A 20,299-nucleotide genomic window follows, 5' to 3' on the forward strand; every position below is an offset into this window, starting at 1 on the left:
CACATCTTTCTCCCACAGAGAGGCTGGTGAGTTCAAACCGCTGACTTTTTGCTTGGCAGCCGAGCACTTAACCACTGCACCACCAGGCTCCTTCTAGGGCTCCTAGAGCCTCACCGACCCCGAGTCTTAGTTATCCAGTGCTGCTATAACAGAAATACCACAAGTGGATGGCTTTAACAAAGACAAATTTATTTCTTCACAGTAAAGTAGGCTAGAAGTCCAAATTCAGGGTGCCAGCTCCAGGGGAAGGCTTTCTGTCTCAGACAGCTCTGGAGGAAAGTCCTTGTCATTAACCTTCCCCTGGACTAGGAGCTTCTCTACACAGGAACCCCAGGTCCAAAGGATACGCTCTGCTCCTGGTACTGCTTTCTTGGTGGTATGAGCTCCCCCGTCTCTCCCTCACTTCTCTCTTTTATATCTCAAGAGATTGCTTCAATGCACAATCCAGTCTTGTAGATTTGAGTCCTGCCTCACTAACACAACTGCCACCCATCCCCCCTCATTAACATTATAGAGGCAAGACTTACAACACATAGGAAAATCACATCAGATGATAAAATGGTAGATAATCACCAAATACTGGGAATCATGGTCCAGCCAAATTGATACACATATTTTGGGGGGTACACAATTCAATCCATGACACCCACCCCAAGTACCTCCAGATCATGTCTGGGATTCCTGGCTTAGTCAAGCTGTTGAGAATTATTTAGGTCAGGGTGTGGGTAGTTTTGTAAATAAAGTTTTATTGAAACACAGCCATACTCACTCACTTGTTGTCTGTGGCTGCTTTCACCTACAGCAGCAGAGTTGAGTAGTTGTAACTGAGACTGTATGGCCACAAGCCTATCTGACTCTTTACAGAAAAATTTAGCCGACCCCTGATTTAGGTTAATAAGAAGACTTTTTGGTAAATTGACTCAGGTTTTTAACCCTAAATCTGCAGTTTCCTAGCTATGGGAATTTGTATCTCTTAACCCTTCCAGGCCACATAGTTCCTCCCCTGTGAATTTTTACCTCCCTGCATTAGAGGAGAATTAGATGTGCTTATGCCTGTGGAGCACTTAGCCCTGAAACTGGGATTGAAATCTTTCCGTAAATGCACTTCTGTGGGGGTCCTGCAGTCTGTCAATCCAGTCCCTGGTGTCCTCCACCCTGATTTCAAGTGAGTCATCTGCCCTGCCTCAGAGATAAAGAAGGGGCATTTCTGCAGAAAAGGGCACCTTCCACTGGTATCAGCTGGTGGCTATTCTTGTTTGTGTCCAATCTATGTCAGTGAGGGCTATTTTGCCACCTACGGGACGTTTAGCAATATCTGAAGACTTTTTTTTTTAATTTAAACAACTGAAGAGGAGGATGCTACCGCATCTAGTGGGTGAAGGCCGAGGATACTGCTAAGTATCCTATAACGCAGAGATGGCAATCCACCTCCCCTAACAAAAAAGCTCTCTGTTCCCAGACGTCGGTAGTACAGAGGTTGAGAAACCCTGGTCTACACCAGTCAATGGGCCGAGGCGGGCACATCAAGGCACAAAGCAGAATAAAGGTAGATCCTGCCTTCCTGGGCCTCACACTCTCATCTTTAAGATATTTGACATAGGTGAGCCATAGCACAGGGAAGGGAGTGGTTGGTGCTGGAAAAGAGGTCTCAGCAGAATGGTGTGGAACCCCCAAAAGGAGGGAGAGTTTGATTCCAGCTGTAAAGTGTATCTCTTCTGGTTCTCACTGTCTGTCTTTTGTGTGTGTGTGTGTGTATGTGTGTGGTAAAATATATATATCATAAAATTTTCTCCTTTAGACATTTTTAAGCACACAACTCAGTGGCATTAATTATATTCACAATGCTTTGCAACCACCACCACTATTTATTTCCAAAATGTTTTCATCACCCCAAACAGAAACTCTGTACCCATTAAGCAATAAGTCCTCGTTCCTCTCCTCTCCCCAGCCTCTGGCAACCACACATCTACTTTTGGTCTCTGTGCATTTGCCTCTTCTAGATATTTCATGTAAGTGGAGTCATAAGTATTTATCCTTTTATGTTTGGCTTATTTCACCTAGCATATCTGGTTTTCTCTTTAATGAAAGTCTCACTTAAGCATGTTTGAAGCTGTGTAGCCATTTGCTTTAAATGACGTGAGGCATATTACCGGGCCGATAACCAGGAAGGTAAAGGAGTCTGGCTGGAGTGTAGCAAAAGGCGCCATTTTTCAATGGCTCTGGAGCCTGAGCTCTCAGTGTCGCTGCTGCAGGGTTGCCTCCTGTTCCAGGTGCTGGAAGATCCCCAGCTCATAAGACCCAGCCGAGAATCAGCAGTTGTGCTGGTCAGGAGCTGGGTGCGTGAGGTCTAGACTGGAGCTCTGTAGATAGTTCAGAATCCCTTGGGATTATCCCCAGTCACTCGATCACTTATTCTTTCCTTTGACAAGTATCTAAATACTTCAGGTCTGCCAGCATTGGGCTAGGTCCTGGGGTCAAAATAGCGAATAACAACAAATGGGTTCCCTATCCTCAGAGAGTTTCCAGGCTACAGAGGGAGTCAGACATTCATCAACCAATCGCATCCATCAGTATGACCAGTTGCCATGGAGTAGATTCGGACTCATGTCGACCCCACAAGTGTCAGAGTAGAACTGTGTTCCGTAGGGTTTTCAATGGCTGATTCTTCAGAAGTAGATCACCGGGCCTTTCTTCCAAGGTACCTCTGGATGGACTCAAACCTCCAATTTTTTATTTAGCAGCGGAGCACGTTAACTGTTTGCACCATCCAGGGGCTCCATCTATCGGTACAGAAATGCAAACTGAGATAAGACTTATGAATGACAGAAAGGCGGTTTTGGGAACACGTATAACCTGACCTAACTTGGGGGTTTCAGGAGGCTTCACCGAGGAAGTGAAGCCTCAGCTTAAGGTGAAGAAGCGGGTGGAGGGAGGCAGGTGCTTAAAGGAGCTACGGGGTTCTAAAGAGCTGCTTGGGCCATGGGCGGTATAAATAGGTGAGCTGACTTCCTCCCGTTTCTCTTTTCTTCCCTGCCTGCCCTTCCAGATGGGTCAGAATGCTAAGGGCAAAACAGGGCCTTTGGAATGCTAGTTCTTAGTAGAATAGTCAAGAGAGACTTTGGCCTTGGTTCTGATGGAGGTAGTGGTGGTAGGTGGGTAGATGGGAGAGACAATGAAGGTTAGGTAATTATAGAATGAATACATTGGAGAACCCTTAGACTATAGCTGAAGTCTTGGATGGGCTTCTTTCTCCTATCTCTGCTCTTTTGAGAGCCTCACAGACATATCCGTGGAGTGAACAGTCTGCTCCCTCCCCGCCCCCCAATCCTGCTTACCTCACTTAGTTAAAAATGTAGACAGCACCAGGTAGCCAGGGAACAGTCGGTTTTGCATAGCTCTGCAGGCCCTGAGGAGAAAGATAAATAAGAGCTCATTATGGTTATTAAGATTAAAGAAGGTCCAATAAAGAAAGGTTAAAGAATCTGGCATGGTGTACCTCGCAGAGAAGGCTGAAGAAGCACTAAGTATTAATTTGCCAAGACTGAAGAGTAAGAATTACTTGGAGGATATAATATCACTTTCTCCAAATTCGCTGACAACAGAAAGAGGAAACTGGCTTGAGATGCAGGCAAAATGGCAGAAGGGTTGGGATTGTGATCAGAACGGTTAGATTCAGGAATGGTGCCTGAGGTGGGGTTGTGAAATAGCCTTTTCTGGTTCACACTAACCATAGTACCCATGTCTCTGCGGTGATTTGGGAGAAAGAAAAAACAGTATTTCTACTCACCTTGGGGATCTCCTTCCAGCCCATCTCTAGCTCCAGCAAGTATGAGAGATCACATTTTAGCAGTCCTCGTTAGAGGGTGAGGAGTTCTTGGGTGGCGCAAACAGATGCTGGGTTGATACTCTGAACCCACCCAGAGGCACCTCGGAAGAAAAGCCTGGAATATGCTTCTGAAAGGTCACAGCCTTTAAACCCTATGGAGCACAGTTCTACTCTGAAACACATGGGGTCGCCATGCGTTGGCATGGACTCCACAGCAACTGACAGGCTGAGGGTGGGGTGAGAGGAAGGGTTGTCCTGGGATCATAAAGTCCTGGAATCTGTGTAGGACGGGAGCTGAGGTTTTTACCCAACCTCAATAGGGTGCCTTTTCTTCCAAACGAAGTTAATAAACTTCTTACTTGCAAAATTGATTCCCTCCTCACCCCCCATTCTCTTTCTGTGGCTTTTAAGACGTCTGGTTTATGGATTGTTGATAAGTCGAGGATCCTGCTGTATGCTAAGCAGAAGCACTCCTAGAATCTTTGCACATTCTCGCGCTCTTCTTCCCATTTTTAAAACCCCATTCATATTTAATTTAATTCATGCGAATGGCTGCCTCATCATCTTATCTTCCTACTTTGTGATGCATCATAGTCTCCCTTATGCACGCACCTGCCAAATTAAACTTTATGGCTTATCAGCTAGAAGATTGCCATAGGATCATGCCAAATGTCCTTGCAAGTTACATTATGGCCTTCCACACTTGCCAGCTCGTTTTTATTGTTCAGATGCATATATACCTTCCTTCCACCAAGCCCTGTGTTTATGGTCTTCAGCTGTCAGTCACTTCCACAAGGAAATTTTGTGCAGGGCCTTCCCTTACCCCATGGGTAACTGGGAGGAAGGGAGAAGGTCAGCAGGAATATGATGAACTCCCTTGGGAAGTCCTCATTTGGAAACTTAGATTATTAGGGTATAAGAGGAAACTCACCCCAGCTTTGCAAATTAGCCTTGCCCAGGGGTCATTGCACATCTGGCAGAAGGCCAGAGGGACAGTAAACACCTCATTCACTTTGCTACTCATCCCAGCAGTTGCTTCCCTCCTCTTCCCTCCTGTGAGGTCCTAGTCAGCCCAGGATACATGTCCATTGTTTTATCTATGACCTCCTCAGACCATTGTGTCCCAAACCAAAACCAAACCCACTGCCATTGAGTCGATTCCGACTCATAGCGACCCTATAGGACAGAGTAGAACTGCCCCATAGAGTTTCCAAGGAGCGCCTGGTGGATTTGAGCTGCTGACCTCTTGGTTGGCAGCCGTAACACTTAACCACTATGTCACCAGGGTTTCCGTTGTGTCCAGTCCCCCTTTAAAGCACAGATATCCTAGGGAAGGTTGACACCTGAAGCGGAAGGCAGCTATCACCTTAAAAAACCAAGAGCCAAAGCTGTTGCTGTGGAGTCAATTCCAATTCATAATGACCCTATAGGGCAAAGTAGAACTGCCTCATGGGACTTTCTAGGCTGTAATCTTTATGGCGGGCCTTGGTGGTACAGTGGTTAATATTTGGCTGCTAACCAAAAGGGTCAGCATTTCGAATCTACCAGCTGCTCCTTGGAAACCCTACGGGGCAGTTCTACTCTGTCCTATAGGGTGGCTATGAGTCGGAATCAACTTAGGGGCAATGGGTTTGGTTTCTTGGTTTTGGGAGCAGATTGCTACGTCTTTTCTCCCATGGAGTGGCTAGTGGGTTCAAACCGCCAGCCTTTCAGTTAGCAGCCAAACATTTAACCATTGGTCCATCAGGACACCTTATCCACAGATATAGGGATTAGAATTTATAATATATTTTTTTTGGGGGGGACACAGTGCAAGCTGTAACATTGGGGCAGGTAATTTAACCTCATGCCTCACGTGTAAAATGGGGATAAAAATGCCAACCTCAAAATGTTGTCATAAGTATTAAATGCAAATATGTCTGTATATAGTATGTTTTTTTTATAGTATGTATATATATGCAATATGTTTACATATCTGTATGTATGTATCTATCTATCCATGCATGCATAGACACACACACCTCTAGCAGATTGCCTAGCCCATTAGTAGGCACCCAATAAATGGTAGATGTTCTAATATTCAAACAAGGAAAAGGGTGGTGAAGCAGTTAGGATGCAGAGGCTTGCTCCTGGCTTTTGGTAGGAGTCATCCCAACTCTTGGCATTTTTTGGCAGAAGGCTCTAGGATCCAGGACATCCCCCCCATGATCATCAGAGTGTTAACCAGTGCAGTCTGGATTGTTTTCAGAGGCTCCATAAGGAGTTGCCACTCAGCCTGGAGGAGCTGGAGGATGTGTTTGATGCCCTGGATGCTGATGGCAATGGCTTTCTGACCCCAGAGGAGTTTACTACTGGATTTAGTAAGTTCTGATGGATGCTGGGGACCCAGGATTATGGGTCTACACAAATCTGTGTAAGGTACATCCCTGCCCCCTCCAGATCTAGGGGACCATGTAGTCTGAGCTTTCCCTGCCCCCTTTCAGAGATCCAGAGCCAGAAGTTTTTAAGCTATGGATTATTTGGGTCTCTTTTCACATGTCCAGCTCATCTACTTATATCTCCTCTCCCTTAGTGTCCATACACTGTCAGTGCCCAATCTCCTCCCACCAGAGAATGGTAAAGAGAATGAAGGGGAGCTCTGTTGGAAGGCTTGGGGGAGCTGAGCTGAGATTTCAAGCCTCTCCTTTTCGGCGTGAAACCAGTAGACAACAAAGTGTGATGACTAGATGGATCGTTCCATCCTGCGTCTGGGTGAGCCTTCCAGCTTGAGGGATACCAACTACCAGAGGAATTTCTAGAGGGTTTAAATAGATTAGTCATTCTCAAGGTAACCAGAAAGAAGAAGAACTGATATCCATGAACATATCAAAATGGACCAGGTATTGCGCAGAGCAGATACTGACCAGATAAATCAACAGGCAAATCTTGCCATGCATCTGCCTCACGCACAGTGCTGTATAGGCTACTTAGATGTATCTGACGCCTTCCCTGACTTTCAGAAGCTTATCATTGACCTGGAAGGATAAGACAGATTGCTGTAATACTGAACAGTACAAGTAGGGAAAAAGTATACACCAAACTGTTGAGTGCCTTGAAATGGGAAGGGCAGCAGCAGTGATGTTGATAGTGGTGATGACTAGGATGATAATATGGACCATAGGCAGTCAGGCTGCTGGAGGATAGTGGAGGGAAAGGTCTTGTTGCTTACAGAAGATATTGCTAAGAAGGGGGGTTCTGAACCAGACTTTAAAGAATTGAGAACCTCAGGGGTGCTGTTAATAGCTGTCATGCATTCTGCCTTTCCCAGGTCCCAGCCTCTCTTGAAGAATGCTCATGGAAGTGGGAAAGACTGGGGGCTAGACACGAAATCCAAAACATTGTGTCCAATAATCTTGTGCTATAGGGGGTTTTGTTTTTTCTTCTCTCAGATGAACCAACCTCAGATGATTCCTAGCAACTGAGGAAGCCAAGCTCTTCCTGAATGTGTATTGCCTAATTCATATCCTTGTGATATATATCCCCAGGTCACTTCTTCTTCAGCCAGAGTAACACAAGTCAGGAAGATGCAGGTGAACAGGTGGCCCAGCTCCAGGAAGAGAAGGTGTATCAGTCCAGAGGGGAAGAGGATCTGGGTGACATGGACAAAGATGAGGAAGCTCAGTTCCAGATGCTGATGGACAGACTTGGAGCCCAAAAGGTTTTGGAAGAGTAAGTTGTGACAGCGATTTGGGGAATGGAGTCTAGGAGGAGCCTCTTCATCTCTCCTGTTCAGCATACAGACATTGTTAAGCACCCAGCTCTGGTCCTCAGCTCGGCCCTTCCAGCTCAGTAGCCTTGCTTCACCCTGCCATTTGCAATGCGTCCTGCGTTTGCAATGACTGTCGGTGTTCCATGGTCAAGGGGCTCTGCTTCTGCTTTGTACATTTTTTTCATGGGAAACACTCCTGTCTCCTGCCCCCACCCTCTACTCTCTTCACTCCCTGTTGTACATGATCTTCACCATCCTTGGCTCCGCCTTGCTCCCTAAGGGGTAATTGTACATCGGAGGTCTGTGGCATGCCCCAAGGGTTTTTCAGGGAGCTTTGCCCAAGGCTCCCTAACGCCATCAGCTCTACAGCATTTTCACCTCCCTTGGAGCCAACTATGTGTCTCTGGGGCCACAGTGCGTCCCTGCCACTCCCGCCCAAAGATTTCTCCAAAAAATCCTTTGAAATATGGAGACACATAGAACTAAGGCCTGAACATTAATTTAAAAAAGGTTTTGTGGTAACTAATGGAAATTAGACAATGGGTCTGAAAACCATGTAATACCCTCTGTTCTCTTTTCCCATTGCCTTTTTCTTTTTTTTCATTTTTGGGTCTGTAGGTCTTGGGTAAGGAGCCCTGATGGCGTAGCAGCTAAGTGCTCGGCTGCTAACCAAAAGGTGGGCAGCTTGTACCCAACAGTGACTCCATAGGAGAAAAGACCTGGCAACCTGCTCCCGTAAAGATTATCACCTAGGAAACCCTCTGGGGCAGTTCTACCCTGTCACATTGGGTTGCTATGAGTCGTCATCAACTGGGCAGCGTACAACAATATGCTAGGTGGGATCCCTAGGTGGTACAAATGGCTAACACATTTCAGCTGCTGACAGAAAGGCTGGAGGTGTGAGTCCACCCAGAGCCACCTCTGAAGAAGGGCCTGGTGATCTACTTTTGAAAAATCAGCTATTGAAAACCCTATGGAGCACAGTTCTACTTTGACTCACATGGGGCTGCCATGAGTCAGAGGTGACTCGACAGCAGCTGATTTTGGTTAAGCCTTGGGTTGTGTGTGTGTTTCATGTGGGGTGGGGTTGGCCTAGTGACTGGAGCTAAGAAAGAGAAGGGACTGTAATGGGTAATGATAAAAAGGAAGCAAATCGAGAAGGTGCCTACAATGACATGCAGGTCAAAGAAAGCATCTGCAGCTCTGTGATTTTAACAAATGATTTGGTGGACTGTGTTGGCATTAAAAAACACTAGCAAAGTCTGTGCCAGGCAAAAAAAAAAAGAAGGGGACAAAAGCCTAGAAGAGACCCCTCTGGGAGGCTTTGGACAGGAGGTGAAGCTTGATAGCAGCAGCAGCAGCTCTGATGCAAGCCTGGGTCATCAGAGGGTGGAGTTGGGCAGTGTGGGGGTGCAGGTGAGGGCTCAGGTGAGTCAGACACGCCTGACTCATTTTCAAGAGACCAGAGCATAGTGACCACTTCCAGTAACCCTTTGAAGCCTCCTTCTGGACAAGGGGGAAGGAGAGAGCAGAGCAGGTGAGCCAAGGCGCTATTATTGAAAGAAAGGTGCCTCTCCACCCACCCCTCCCTTCCGTGGCAGCCATATTCCTGGTGGGCTCTCAAATCTGAGCTTACCAGATGTTAATTTGAGGACCAGTGTCAAACTCTTACGGATGCCTGAGGCAAAATGAGATATCCTGGACAAGAAAGGGCTCTGGGGAGGTTTCAAGAGTGGTCTATAAAAATAAATGTGCAGAATATGGTGACCAGCGATTTCCCTCCTCATTGAAGTTAGAGCACAAAGGAAATGGGCTTAAGTTGCAGCATGAGGGAAACACTCATGACCATGGGACCCAGACCAGGAAATAGAAGAGACTGAGAAGACTTCTGAGGTCTTTAAAGATTTCTCTCACCAAAATGGTTTGTGTATGGTCTTGGAGGCAGTGAGATGGATTGATTGACCCTCCAGAATGCCTCCCAGCCCTGTCTTCCTATATTATTCCATGAGGGACACCCTCAGTGTGGTCCAGAAGTGATACACTGGGCACTAAGTTTTCCAGGTGCTCTAATTGACTGAGTGATTTGACCAAATTTAGTGGACCTTGCCTTATTTTTCATCAAGGGTCAAAAGGCTTATTGCTCCTCCGCAATCTGAGATGAGGTGATGCAGTCATGATTAAGTGGTTCAAAGAGCTTTGGGAGAGAGTCAGATAGCCTGCAAATCTCAGGGAGTGCTTTAGCCCCATGGACTAATAGGAACTTGGCAAATGTGAATAGACAGACCTAGGCTGGCAAGGTGGACCTTGATTTTATAATGAATTTACTTCCTCAGGGGAGCAATCTGTCACAGTGATGGGGGAGTCACTGTGCTGTCTCTCTGAGACCCTTTTAAATCTGAACCCTTTGTGTTATCTACATTTTACCTTATACAATAAAGTGGATACCCTGTGTGGGAAAAATGGAACTTACTCTGGGGAACAGAGAGGCTTCTTACTTCCTGTTCTCTTGTTTCCCAGATTCCCTCATATCATCTAGTACAGGGCTTGGTTTACAAGTATTGGTTGGTTGATTGGATGGGTGGATGGATGAATGGTCTAGGTGAATAGGTGAATTTTTGGATGGGATTTGGGAAAGAAAGGATAGAAGGATGGAACAAGAGAAGGAAAGAGGGAGGGAGGGAGCAGGGAGGATTGGATAGATGGTCAGATAACTAACCAGAGTTGGGTTCAATCCAGGTGGGTTCATTTCCGGGTGGGTTTCTTCTCCACTGGGTGCAGAGACTACCTCTGTGTCCAAAGGCCATTGCTAACATGGCATTATCAGATATCACTTCTGAGGGAAGTATCTCAAATATAGTGCTTGTTGCACAGGCACAAAAGATTTTGTTCTTTATTCTGAGAGTTCCTGTCCTAGCTATGCTCAGATCATACTGGTTTTGGAATTCGGTGGGATGCAAATCAGATTTATCTGTGACTTGATGGTTGGCTGTAGATTTTTGAGCTTTTCTAGAAGGGATAACAGGATGCATGGTGTGTGCTTCATCCTGGCCCCTTTCCTTGATGACTAATGTTGTGACCACTGTGGCCTCATGTGTCCCTGTTGCTGTACCCCAACCCTGTGTGCCCCGGTATGCTTGTCTCTGGGGCTTGTTTCTTGCATGTCATGCTGTGTCGTTGCCTCTCTGCCTGACTCTCTGCTTGTCCTTCCGTGTATGCACATGCATCTTTCAGACTTGCTCCATCCTTTCCTCTCAGCTGTCAGTCATCCCCTTTGCCACCAGGCCCCAGTGGAGTGCTGCATAGTCTCTTCCACTCCCCGCAGTGACAGTTGCTTTCTGCCATCCATCAGCTAGCACGTCTTTACCTCTCAGTGGTGATGACCATCATTACTGGGGGTGACACACTCTCTCCATTAGCTCCACAAAACTTATCCTTGCATGCTTGAGGCTCCCTTCCTCCACTCTTCTCCCTGGCACTTTGAGATGCTCCTGAGCATGTCACCGTGCATCCTTGGTACCAGTGGCCCCATCATGAAAGACACCAGAGAACTGGTGCAGTAGAGAATGGTGGTTACATCATGGAAGAGATTGTGCAGCACCCCTCTGGGGCCTGGTGGCAACGGGAATGACTGACATGTGAGAGGAAAGGATGGAGCAAATGTGAAAGACGGATGTGGTTACAGACCACTCTGAGTTTGACTCCTGACTCCATCATTTACCAGCTGAATGGTTTCAGAGAGCTCACTTCCCCTCTCTTCATTTCTGTTTCCTCATTAAAAAAAAAAATCCATTGCCATCAAGTCAATTCCAACTCATAGCAACCCTATAGGACAAAGTAGAACTGTCCCATAGTTGCCAAGGAGTGCCTGGTGGATTCGAACTGCCGACCTTTTGGTTAGCAGCTGTAACGCTTAATCACTATGCCATCAGGGTTTCTGTTTCCTTGTAAGGGGGGTGGTAAAAGCACCTAGCTCATAGGGTTACTATGAAGATTAAATGAGCTAATATGTACAAAGTGCTTAGCATACAGTAAGCATTCAATAAATGCTAGCCATTGTCATGATGGCATTGATGGTTGAGTGGTGGAATTCTCACCTTCCATGTGGAAGACCTGGGTTTGATTCCCAGCCAATGCACCTCTTGTGCAGCAACCACCCATCTGTCAGTGGAGGCTTGTGTGTTGCTATGATGCTGAACAGGTTTCAGCAGACTTTCAGACTAAGGGGGACTAGGAAGAAAGGTCTGGTGATATACTTCCAAAAATCAGCCAGTGAAAACCCTATGGGTCATGATGGTCCAGTCCACAACCAATCATAAGGAGGGTGCAGGGCAAGTGGCATTTTGTTCCATTATGCATGGGGTCACCATGAGTCCGGGGTGACTCAACAGCAACTAACAATAACAAATTGTCATGATGGTAATGATGGATGGGAGTGATAATATTGTTGATCCTGTCAATTTCACTTTTGGGAAATTTTATGTTTCCCATAAAGCCTTTCCCTCATTCCCACATTCCCACACCAGCATCCCTTCTTCCCTTGCAGTGAAAACGATGTCAAGCAACTCTGGCTGCAGCTGAAGAAGGATGAACCTCACTTACTGTCCAACTTTGAAGATTTCTTGACCAGGATCTTTTCCCAGCTCCAAGAAGCCCACGAGGAGAAGAACGAACTGGAAAGCGCCCTGAAAAAGTGGGTACCCAGCCTTAACCTCTCTTTGTACGTATGTGTGAAAAATAGCAATACAAAGCATGGCTTCTCTTACATCTTCCACTGAAACATTCCATGATGTCTCCATAGGCTGGGCCCTAGGACTGTGATAATATTTTTTAAGCCTTCATTCACATTTATTAACTACTAGCCATATGCTAGACACTATTCTAAATACTGTATTTACACTAGCTCATCTAATTTTCACAACTCTTTGAAGTAGGCACTATTTTACAGATGAGGCACTCAAGGCATTGAAAGGTTAAGTAACTTGCCCCAGATTACACAGTTTGTAAGTGGCAGAGCCAGGATTCAGAGTGAGACAGTCTGGCAAACTGCAACTGGGAGGTATACTACTATCCCCATCTCTGGGGAGTAAGGCCCTAGCATGTTGGGCCTATCCCCCAACCCTGGATCAGCCTTGCTTTGCCTTAGGTGGGGTTTCTGTAAGGTGGTTCATAGCTGAATGTCCCCCCTCCTGGCTGCTCTCTTCCATCATAGTTGCTTCCCTCTTTGTCCCCAGCTCTCTCCAGGTACTTAGTGATTTCTAGGACTCCTCTTTCCCTGGAGGAGACAGGACAGACAAGGTAAACAACAACACCTGAAGAAACTTCTGAAGAACTGATCCAGAGTCAGTACCTGCTCACTTATCAAAAATGCAGGGCAAGTCTAATAGGCACTGATCCCCTTGTGAGAATGAATGTGCCATTAGGGGCACTGTGCTTGTTCATTTAGCATACATTTACAGCAATGAGCTGTCTTTTTGTGAAACATGGAATTAGATATGGTGCAACTTAGGTCAGTCCTTTCAGGATAACCCTGAAGGTGAGGCTAAAACACAGAGCTGGTTTTGGGCAGAGCTTGGAAGCACATGGAGGTGGTCCTCCCTCCCATGCCACCGCCATTCAGTCTTATCCATGTCCACAGATTTTTTCATATTCAATTCCATGGCTACAGTATTCCACACACCACTCGCCCCCCTGTTCAGATGCTTCCCAGCAAAGCTCTGTGGTGCCCCAGCAATGCCTCCTGGGTGTTTCAAAGTTTACACTGAAATGGTCTTAGAGAAAGCACACAAACCCCTAGTTTAAAAAGAATTGATCACCGTGTGTCTTACTGTGTAGATCGTTTGACTCCACATCCCTCTGAACCCCAGCCCTTTTTCATTTTGTGCCTCCTCCATGTTAACTCTAAAAACACTGATTGGTGATCACTGGGTATACATTGTGTTGTTATTAGGTACTGTCAAGTCAATTCTAACTCACAGTGACCCCATGTGACAGAGTAGAGCTGCCCATAGGGTTTTCTTGGCTGCAGTCTTCATGGAAATGGATCGCCAAGTCTTTCTCCTGCAGAGCATCTGAGTGGGTTTGAACTGCCAACCTGTCAGTTAGCAGCTGAGCACTTAACCATTGCACCAGCAGGTCTCCTTTGGGTATACACAGGCCTAGAAAAAAGGGCCTTGAGGATCCTGCATTATGGGGAAGTTAAGGCCAAACAGTGCCGGAGAAAGCATAGTTTGACGAAAGGAGTGTTAAGAGTGTTGAGTTGTTGTTGTGTATCCTTGAGTTGATTCCAACTCATAGCAACCCTATATGACAATTAGAATTGCCCCAAGGGTGTTCTTCTTGTTGTTGTTGTTAGGTGCCGTTGAGTTGGTTCCTACTCATAGCGACCCTATGCACAACAGAACAAAACACTGCCCGGTCCTGAGCCATCCTTACGATCGTCGTTATGCTTGAGCTCATTGTTGCAGCCACTGTGTCAATCCACCTCACTGAGGGTCTTCCTCTTTTCCGCTGACCCTGTACTCTGCCAAGCATGATGTCCTTCTCCAGGGACTGATCCAGGAACTTTGCTCTTCAACACTTTAAAAAGGTCCTTTGCAGCAGATTTACCCAATGCAATGCGTCTTTTCATTTCTTGACTGCTGCTTCCATGGCTGTTCTAGGGGAGAGGAATTTCCAATGCTTGAGAACAGAGGGTTGAATCAAACCAAATCAAACCCGTTGCCATTGAGTCACATCTTTCTCTCACGGAGCAGCTGGTGGATTGGAACCACTGACCTTTTAGTTAGCAGCCGAGCACTTAACACTGTACCACCAGGTCTCCTTTTACCTGAGTGGTATACCTCTGGAGCCTTGGTGATGCAGTGGTTAAGAATTTGGCTGTTAAACAAAAGGTTGGCGGTTCAAATCCACCAGCTGCTCCTTGGAAACCCTACGGGGCAGTTCTACTGTGTCCTATAGTGTTGTTATGAGTCAGAGTCGACTTGATGGCATGGGGTTGGCTTTTTTTTTTTTTTGGTTTAGTATACCTCTGTGTACCCTTTAGCTGATTAAGCTGTGGAGTCAGACAGAACCAAGATTCAAACTTGGTTCTGCCGTTTACTAGCTGTGTGGTTTAGGACAAACTACTCAACCACTCCAAGTCTCAGCTTTCTTAACTACAAAATAGGGTAAAGAATATCTACCTAACAGAGTTATTGCTGTAAAGATTAAATCTCACAATGCAGGCAAGTATTTAGAACAATGCCATTGTTGTTGTTAGGTGCCCTCAAATCAGTTCCAACTGATAGTGACCCTGTGTACAATGGAACGAAGCACTGCCTGGTCCTGCGCCATCCTCACAGTTGTTATGCCTGAGCCCATTGTGGCAGCCACTGTGTTAGTCCATCTCATTGAGGGTCTTCCTCTTTTTTGATGACCCTCTACTTTACCAAACATGATGTCCTTCTCCAGGGACTGATCCCTCCTGATAGCATGTCCAAAGTATGTGAGACATAGTCTCGCCATCCTTGCTTCTAAGGAGCATTCTGGTTGTACTTCTTCCAAGACAGATTTGTTCAGTCTTTTGGCAGTCCATGGTATATTCAGTATTCATCACCAACACTGCAATTCAAAGGTGTCAATGCTTCTTCAGTCTTCCTTATTTGTAGTCCAGCTTTCACATGCATACAAGGCGATTGGAAACACCATGGCTTGGCCCAGGCTCATATTAGTCTTCAAGGTGGCTCTTTGCTTTTTAACACTTTAAAGAGGTCTTTTGCAGCAGATTCGCTCAATGCAATGCGTTGTCAGATTTCTTGGCTGCTGCTTTCATGAGCGTTGTGTATACGAATAAAATGAAATCCTTGGCCACTTCAATCTTTTCTCCATTTATCATGATGTTGCTTATTGGTCCAGTTGTGAGGATTCGATGACAGTTAAAATAATTTATATTATTATTGTTTTAAATAAGTATGTTCATTGGTCTGAGAGAATTTGTGTGGCCGAAGTGGAGAGTTTAAGCCTTGATATAATTAAATGTGAAGTTTAAGGATCCCTTTATCCTTCCCGACAACATGGGGTAGAGCCGTTCTACTCAAAGTGTGGTCTGTGAACCAACAGCGTTGGCATCACCTGGAAACTTGCTAGGAATACAGACTCTCAGGCCTCACCCCAGGCCTGCTGAATCTGCACTTTAACAAGATGTATCATGGCTTCCTGTGCAGATCTTGAGAAGTTGAGGGTGGCGAATCAGAAGACCTGTGTTCAAGTCATGCATGGTTCTGCAACCAGGTAGCCCTGTGACCTTGCTCAAGTTACTTGACCTCTCCGAGCCTTGGTTTTCTCATCTACAAAATAAGGGGGCCAGATTAGTTTATGTCCCTCACCCTGTGCTCACTCCTCAGCCTCAGCGTTGCTTGCCTGGAGGAGCCCAAGAAGTCAGGTGGCACCTTCCAGAGAGGAGGGTATTCTTCTGACCTCTAAGGAGGGTAATCACAGCCTGGGTGTTGAACTCTTATCCAGGAGTGGTAGAAAACCTTCTCTGTAGGACGCTTCTCTGCTGGTCTCCTGTTCTTTGGGGAGAGAGGAGTGCTTCTCACTTGCTGAAGAGCCTCTTAGCCCTGATGTCCATCTGCAAGGAGCCTCTATCAATGCTTTCGCACTAATTTAGTGATTACTTAAAAAAGTCTCGAGATGAAAGTCAAGGCCACTCTTGGCTGCTTGTGCAAAACTAGCTCAGCCAAAGGTTCCCAGCCCTTCTATGCTGACTATACCTGCCCTGGGGTCAGGCTGGGAAGCTCTGGTGGGCTTGGAGACTCACACAGCTCTCTGGCCTGTCCCATTCAAGGTGTTCTCTGGGTGCAAAGGCCTGAGCTGCAGGCTCTTGTGAGCAGAACACTAAAGTTAAAGTCAGGAGAAATCTAAGTGCTTGCCCAGGCCTTGCCCCTTACCAGCTGTGTGACCTTCAGCAACTTTCTTTACCTCTCAGGACATCAGTTTCCTTGCTGGCAGCATGAGAAAATTGGACCATTGTTTTTCAAACTTTGTGTGATTACAACTCACAGGAAGAAATGCATCTTACTTTGCAACCCCCATACACTTATAGGTGTGTATAACTGAAACAAAAGTTTCATGAAACGGAACTCACCCTTATTGAATGTGACCCACTCTGATCTTTTTTTATTATACTTTCTTTTATTCTCTTCTATTAAAAAATAGTTGGTCAAACCCTGCGACCCACTACACTGAGTTCACCACCTGTTTCTGGGTTGTGACTGGACCAGATGACCTCCAAGGGCTCTTACATCTCAGAAGTCTAACAAGAAAATGGCAATCCCTGTAAGGCCTATTGTCGCCATTGTTGTATGCCATCTGGTCAAGTTGATTCCAACTCATAGTGACCCTGTATGACAGAGTAGAACTGCCCCATAGGGTTTCCTAGGTTGTAATCTTTACGGGAGCAGATTTCTAGGTCTTTTCTCCCATGGAGAAGCTGGTGGGTTCGAACCACTGACCTTTTGGTTAGCAGCTGAGCACTTAACCTTTGCGTCACCAGGGTTCCTCATCTATAGGGTCAAGAATATTTAAATGGGATTCTGGGCTTGGCAAATAATTCAAGGTGAAGTTAAGTGATTCTGGGACATCTTCTAAGACAAGATGAGTTTGGAGGTTTGAGGGGCACTTCCAGGCTTTGGTGAGGGAAGAGTGAGAAAGCTTATAGGAATGGGCTGATGTGAAATTCAGGCTGGAGCTGGGGAGGAATCCTGAGGAGAACAGCAAGTACTGGTGAGCTGTCAGAGTATCTCTCAGGCTTCTCCACAAGCTGGATTTTCAATATAGAGTATGACATTTTAACTCCATCTTTGAAGCAATCACCTGTCCCAGAAGTTATTAATGCTGTGTGTCCAGCCCAGGGTGAGGCACCAGTGGAATACAGCGTTGACCAAGCACCTACTCTGTGCCAGCATTGAGTTCAGCAAACAGAACACAGAGTCCCTAGCCTTAAAGAGTTTGTGATCACACTGGTGAGGACAAGCTTATACCCATAAAAATTCCAAGGAAAGTGTAGCTGCCACAAAGCCGACCAGAAAATACCTGTGCTGTTGAAACATTAGATGTGCTGCCATTGGCAGCAACAGCAGCCTCAGTTTCCTCCTCCTTTCCCAAACCACACACCTTGTTTCTTTCTCCCACAAGGCCCAGAGCAAATGGGACTGACCTCTGGGGGCCTGAGCCAGGCCAGGCAGGATGTAGACTTCCTGTTCCCAGATTCCCAGGCTGGGTCCTGACCTTCAAGAGTCATCAGTCTTGCTGCAGTAACCTTCCTCTGAAGAGTCACCTCCCAGATTCTCGGAGGTAGGAGGATGCAGCTGAAATGGTTGAGTGCTTGGGAAAAGCTCTTGAGATGTCTCTTGATGTCAGGTGACCCAACCTCAAAGTGTCCTAGGCACTTGACCTCCTTAAACTCACTGCCACGGATAGCTCTGTTGTTGTTGTATTAACCTGCGTATTGAGGGTAGAGCGGGGAGGCAAGTCTGGAAAATTTATTCTCCTACTCCCTTGTTCTTTTGGGCCGAGGTAGAGGAAATCTCAGATTTGAGCCTATTGAGGAATCCTGGGTGCAGTGTTTAACTGTAGTAGGTGTCCACCAGAAGGAAGTCACAGCCCCATGGGGCAAGGCGGAGGACAAGGTCAAATGCAGGAACTTCAGGCTAAAGCCCCGTTCCTCTGTTGAACATCCAGAGTGTGGCATGTTACCTCTCTCTGCCTCCACTTCCCTCCCAGAATGTGGGGATTAGGTTGTAACTGCTCTCCCGCGCAGCCACCATGCAGAAGTTCAGAGAACTTTATGTTTTAGCATGAGGGGTTTTGTTTAGACACTAGGAAGAATTTCTGGCCATCAGAATTAGGAACGTCTTTGCCAAGGAAAGAATACTTCCTATTTACCTTTTTCTGGAAAAAAAAGTTTGCCACCCCAGGAGATGTGGAACAATGCTGTCTGGAGGCAACAGTAGACATGGACCTTTCATCACAATCACTTGGGGTGCCAGAACCCCAACCCAGGAGGGTTCAGTTGCCTGGGTCTGGGGTGAAGGCTCAAAGTCTGCATTTTAAAAGTATAATGAGGGATTCTGACTTTTGACCAGATTTGGAATCTGCTGGATAAGTTGACCTTGTTGGATTCTTGCCAGGGTCTAACACAGAGGCTGAGGGAGAGGATGACTTGGACTGTGTCTGTGAAGTGCTTCAAGCTTCTAAGGAAGAGTGCTTTCCAGATCAAAGGCCGACCACTGGGCTATGCTCTGCCTGCCCTGCTCAAGCCTTAGTGGCTCAGTTGCCTGGACGCGCTGCCCTGGCTACCTCTTCCACATCATTAGTGGACCCCACTTGGCCTTCACAAGCTGAGCAGTGCTCTCCCACCCCTCACGACTGCTTTGGAATCAGTTCATCTGCACGATTTTACCTTGTCTAGTGGAATTTTTTTTTTTTTTTTTTTAGTGGAATTAGGCTGCAAGTAGTTTCTTTGGAGCTTGGGGGCCCTTAAGTTGCATCCCCTGCCTGGCCACTATCCACATGCTTTGTATCTAGAGCAGTTTCAGTGGCCACCAAGAGGGTGTCCAGACCAGAAAGGACTGTGTCTTACAGCCTGACAGACAGCCCCAACTATGACACCCAGCACCCAGACAGAAACCCAAGAATTGGTGCTCTGTGGTGTGGGGCTTCAAGAACATGCAACCTTTGCTGGGGTTGAAGTGGGAAGTCACTGTTTCCTTGGACTTACCTCTAGGTAGGGCAGCAAATAACGAGTTACCATTGAGTTGACTCCAACCCATGTGTGTGTGTCAGAGTAGAACTATACTTCATGGGGTTTTCAATGGCTGATTTTTCAGAAGTAGATTGCCAGGCCTTTCTTCCAAGGTGCCTCTAGGTAGACTCTACCCTCCAACCTTGTGGTTAGCAGCCAAGCACACTAACGATTTTTACTTCTAGGGCAGCAAATAAAACATCCTATATGTGGCGTAGCCCTTACATTCCACAGGATTCTCAAAGATTTTTTAGAAGACCTTAATTGTGTGGTCCTTGAATGTTAGTTTGCTTCAGAATTCCCAGAGAATCTTGTTTAAAAGGCAAATTCCTAGGTCCCTCTGCTAGAGAGTCTAAATCAGTATGTCTAGGAGAGGGGACCCAAGAATCTGCATTTTGGCACACATCCCAGGTGATTCTGATGCAGGCAGTTTGTAGAGCACACTTTGAGAAGATGCAGGCAGTTTGTAGGACACACTTTGAGAAGATGCAGGCAGTTTGTAGGGCACACTTTGAGAAGATACAGGCAGTTTGTAGGGCACACTTTGAGAAGATACAGGCAGTTTGTAGGGCACACTTTGAGAAAATGCAGGCAGTTTGTAGGGCACACTTTGAGAAGTGCTGCTCTAGCCTGTTCTTCCAGAATTACATCAGCCTACAAAAGATAAGCCCCAGGGTGCCCTTACAATCTGTAATTTTAGTCCTGTTTTTGGAGTGAAAATAAGAAGTTCTCTGGGAGGGCTGTAGGTGAGTAGGCAATGGCTTAATCAGGCCCACGGTTTTTATTGGTACATTATTATCTGAGGCAGAACCACGTTGTTAGCATTGCCCCCAGAGCAAATTGAAAGGTGAGGATTGTTTGTGCTCTAGGTACACCACGGGCATGATGTGTAAACCTGACTAATGAAAAACGGTTCACTTTATAGGATGAGATAAAGCTGCAA

General features: G+C 46.3%; 1 protein-coding gene across 2 annotated transcripts in view; it reads left to right on the top strand.

Moving 5' to 3' along the window:
- The window catches only part of CRACR2A (calcium release activated channel regulator 2A), a 154,525-nt gene that overhangs the window by 63,704 nt on the left and 70,522 nt on the right, over positions 1-20,299 (top strand). Inside the window, exons 1-4 of one of the 2 annotated variants that reach the window (XM_023549030.2) lie at positions 6,102-6,186; positions 6,399-6,577; positions 7,351-7,534; positions 12,118-12,264. In XM_023549030.2, coding sequence (XP_023404798.1) covers positions 6,553-6,577; positions 7,351-7,534; positions 12,118-12,264 — 356 coding nt within the window. In that variant the 5' untranslated portion in view covers positions 6,102-6,186; positions 6,399-6,552. Of the gene's footprint in view, positions 1-6,074; positions 6,187-6,398; positions 6,578-7,350; positions 7,535-12,117; positions 12,265-20,299 lie in introns of those variants that run through there. The other variant, XM_023549029.2, reaches the window with a different exon arrangement.

Source organism: Loxodonta africana, chromosome 4 (assembly GCF_030014295.1).
Source record: "Loxodonta africana isolate mLoxAfr1 chromosome 4, mLoxAfr1.hap2, whole genome shotgun sequence".
Lineage (NCBI taxonomy): Eukaryota > Metazoa > Chordata > Mammalia > Proboscidea > Elephantidae > Loxodonta > Loxodonta africana.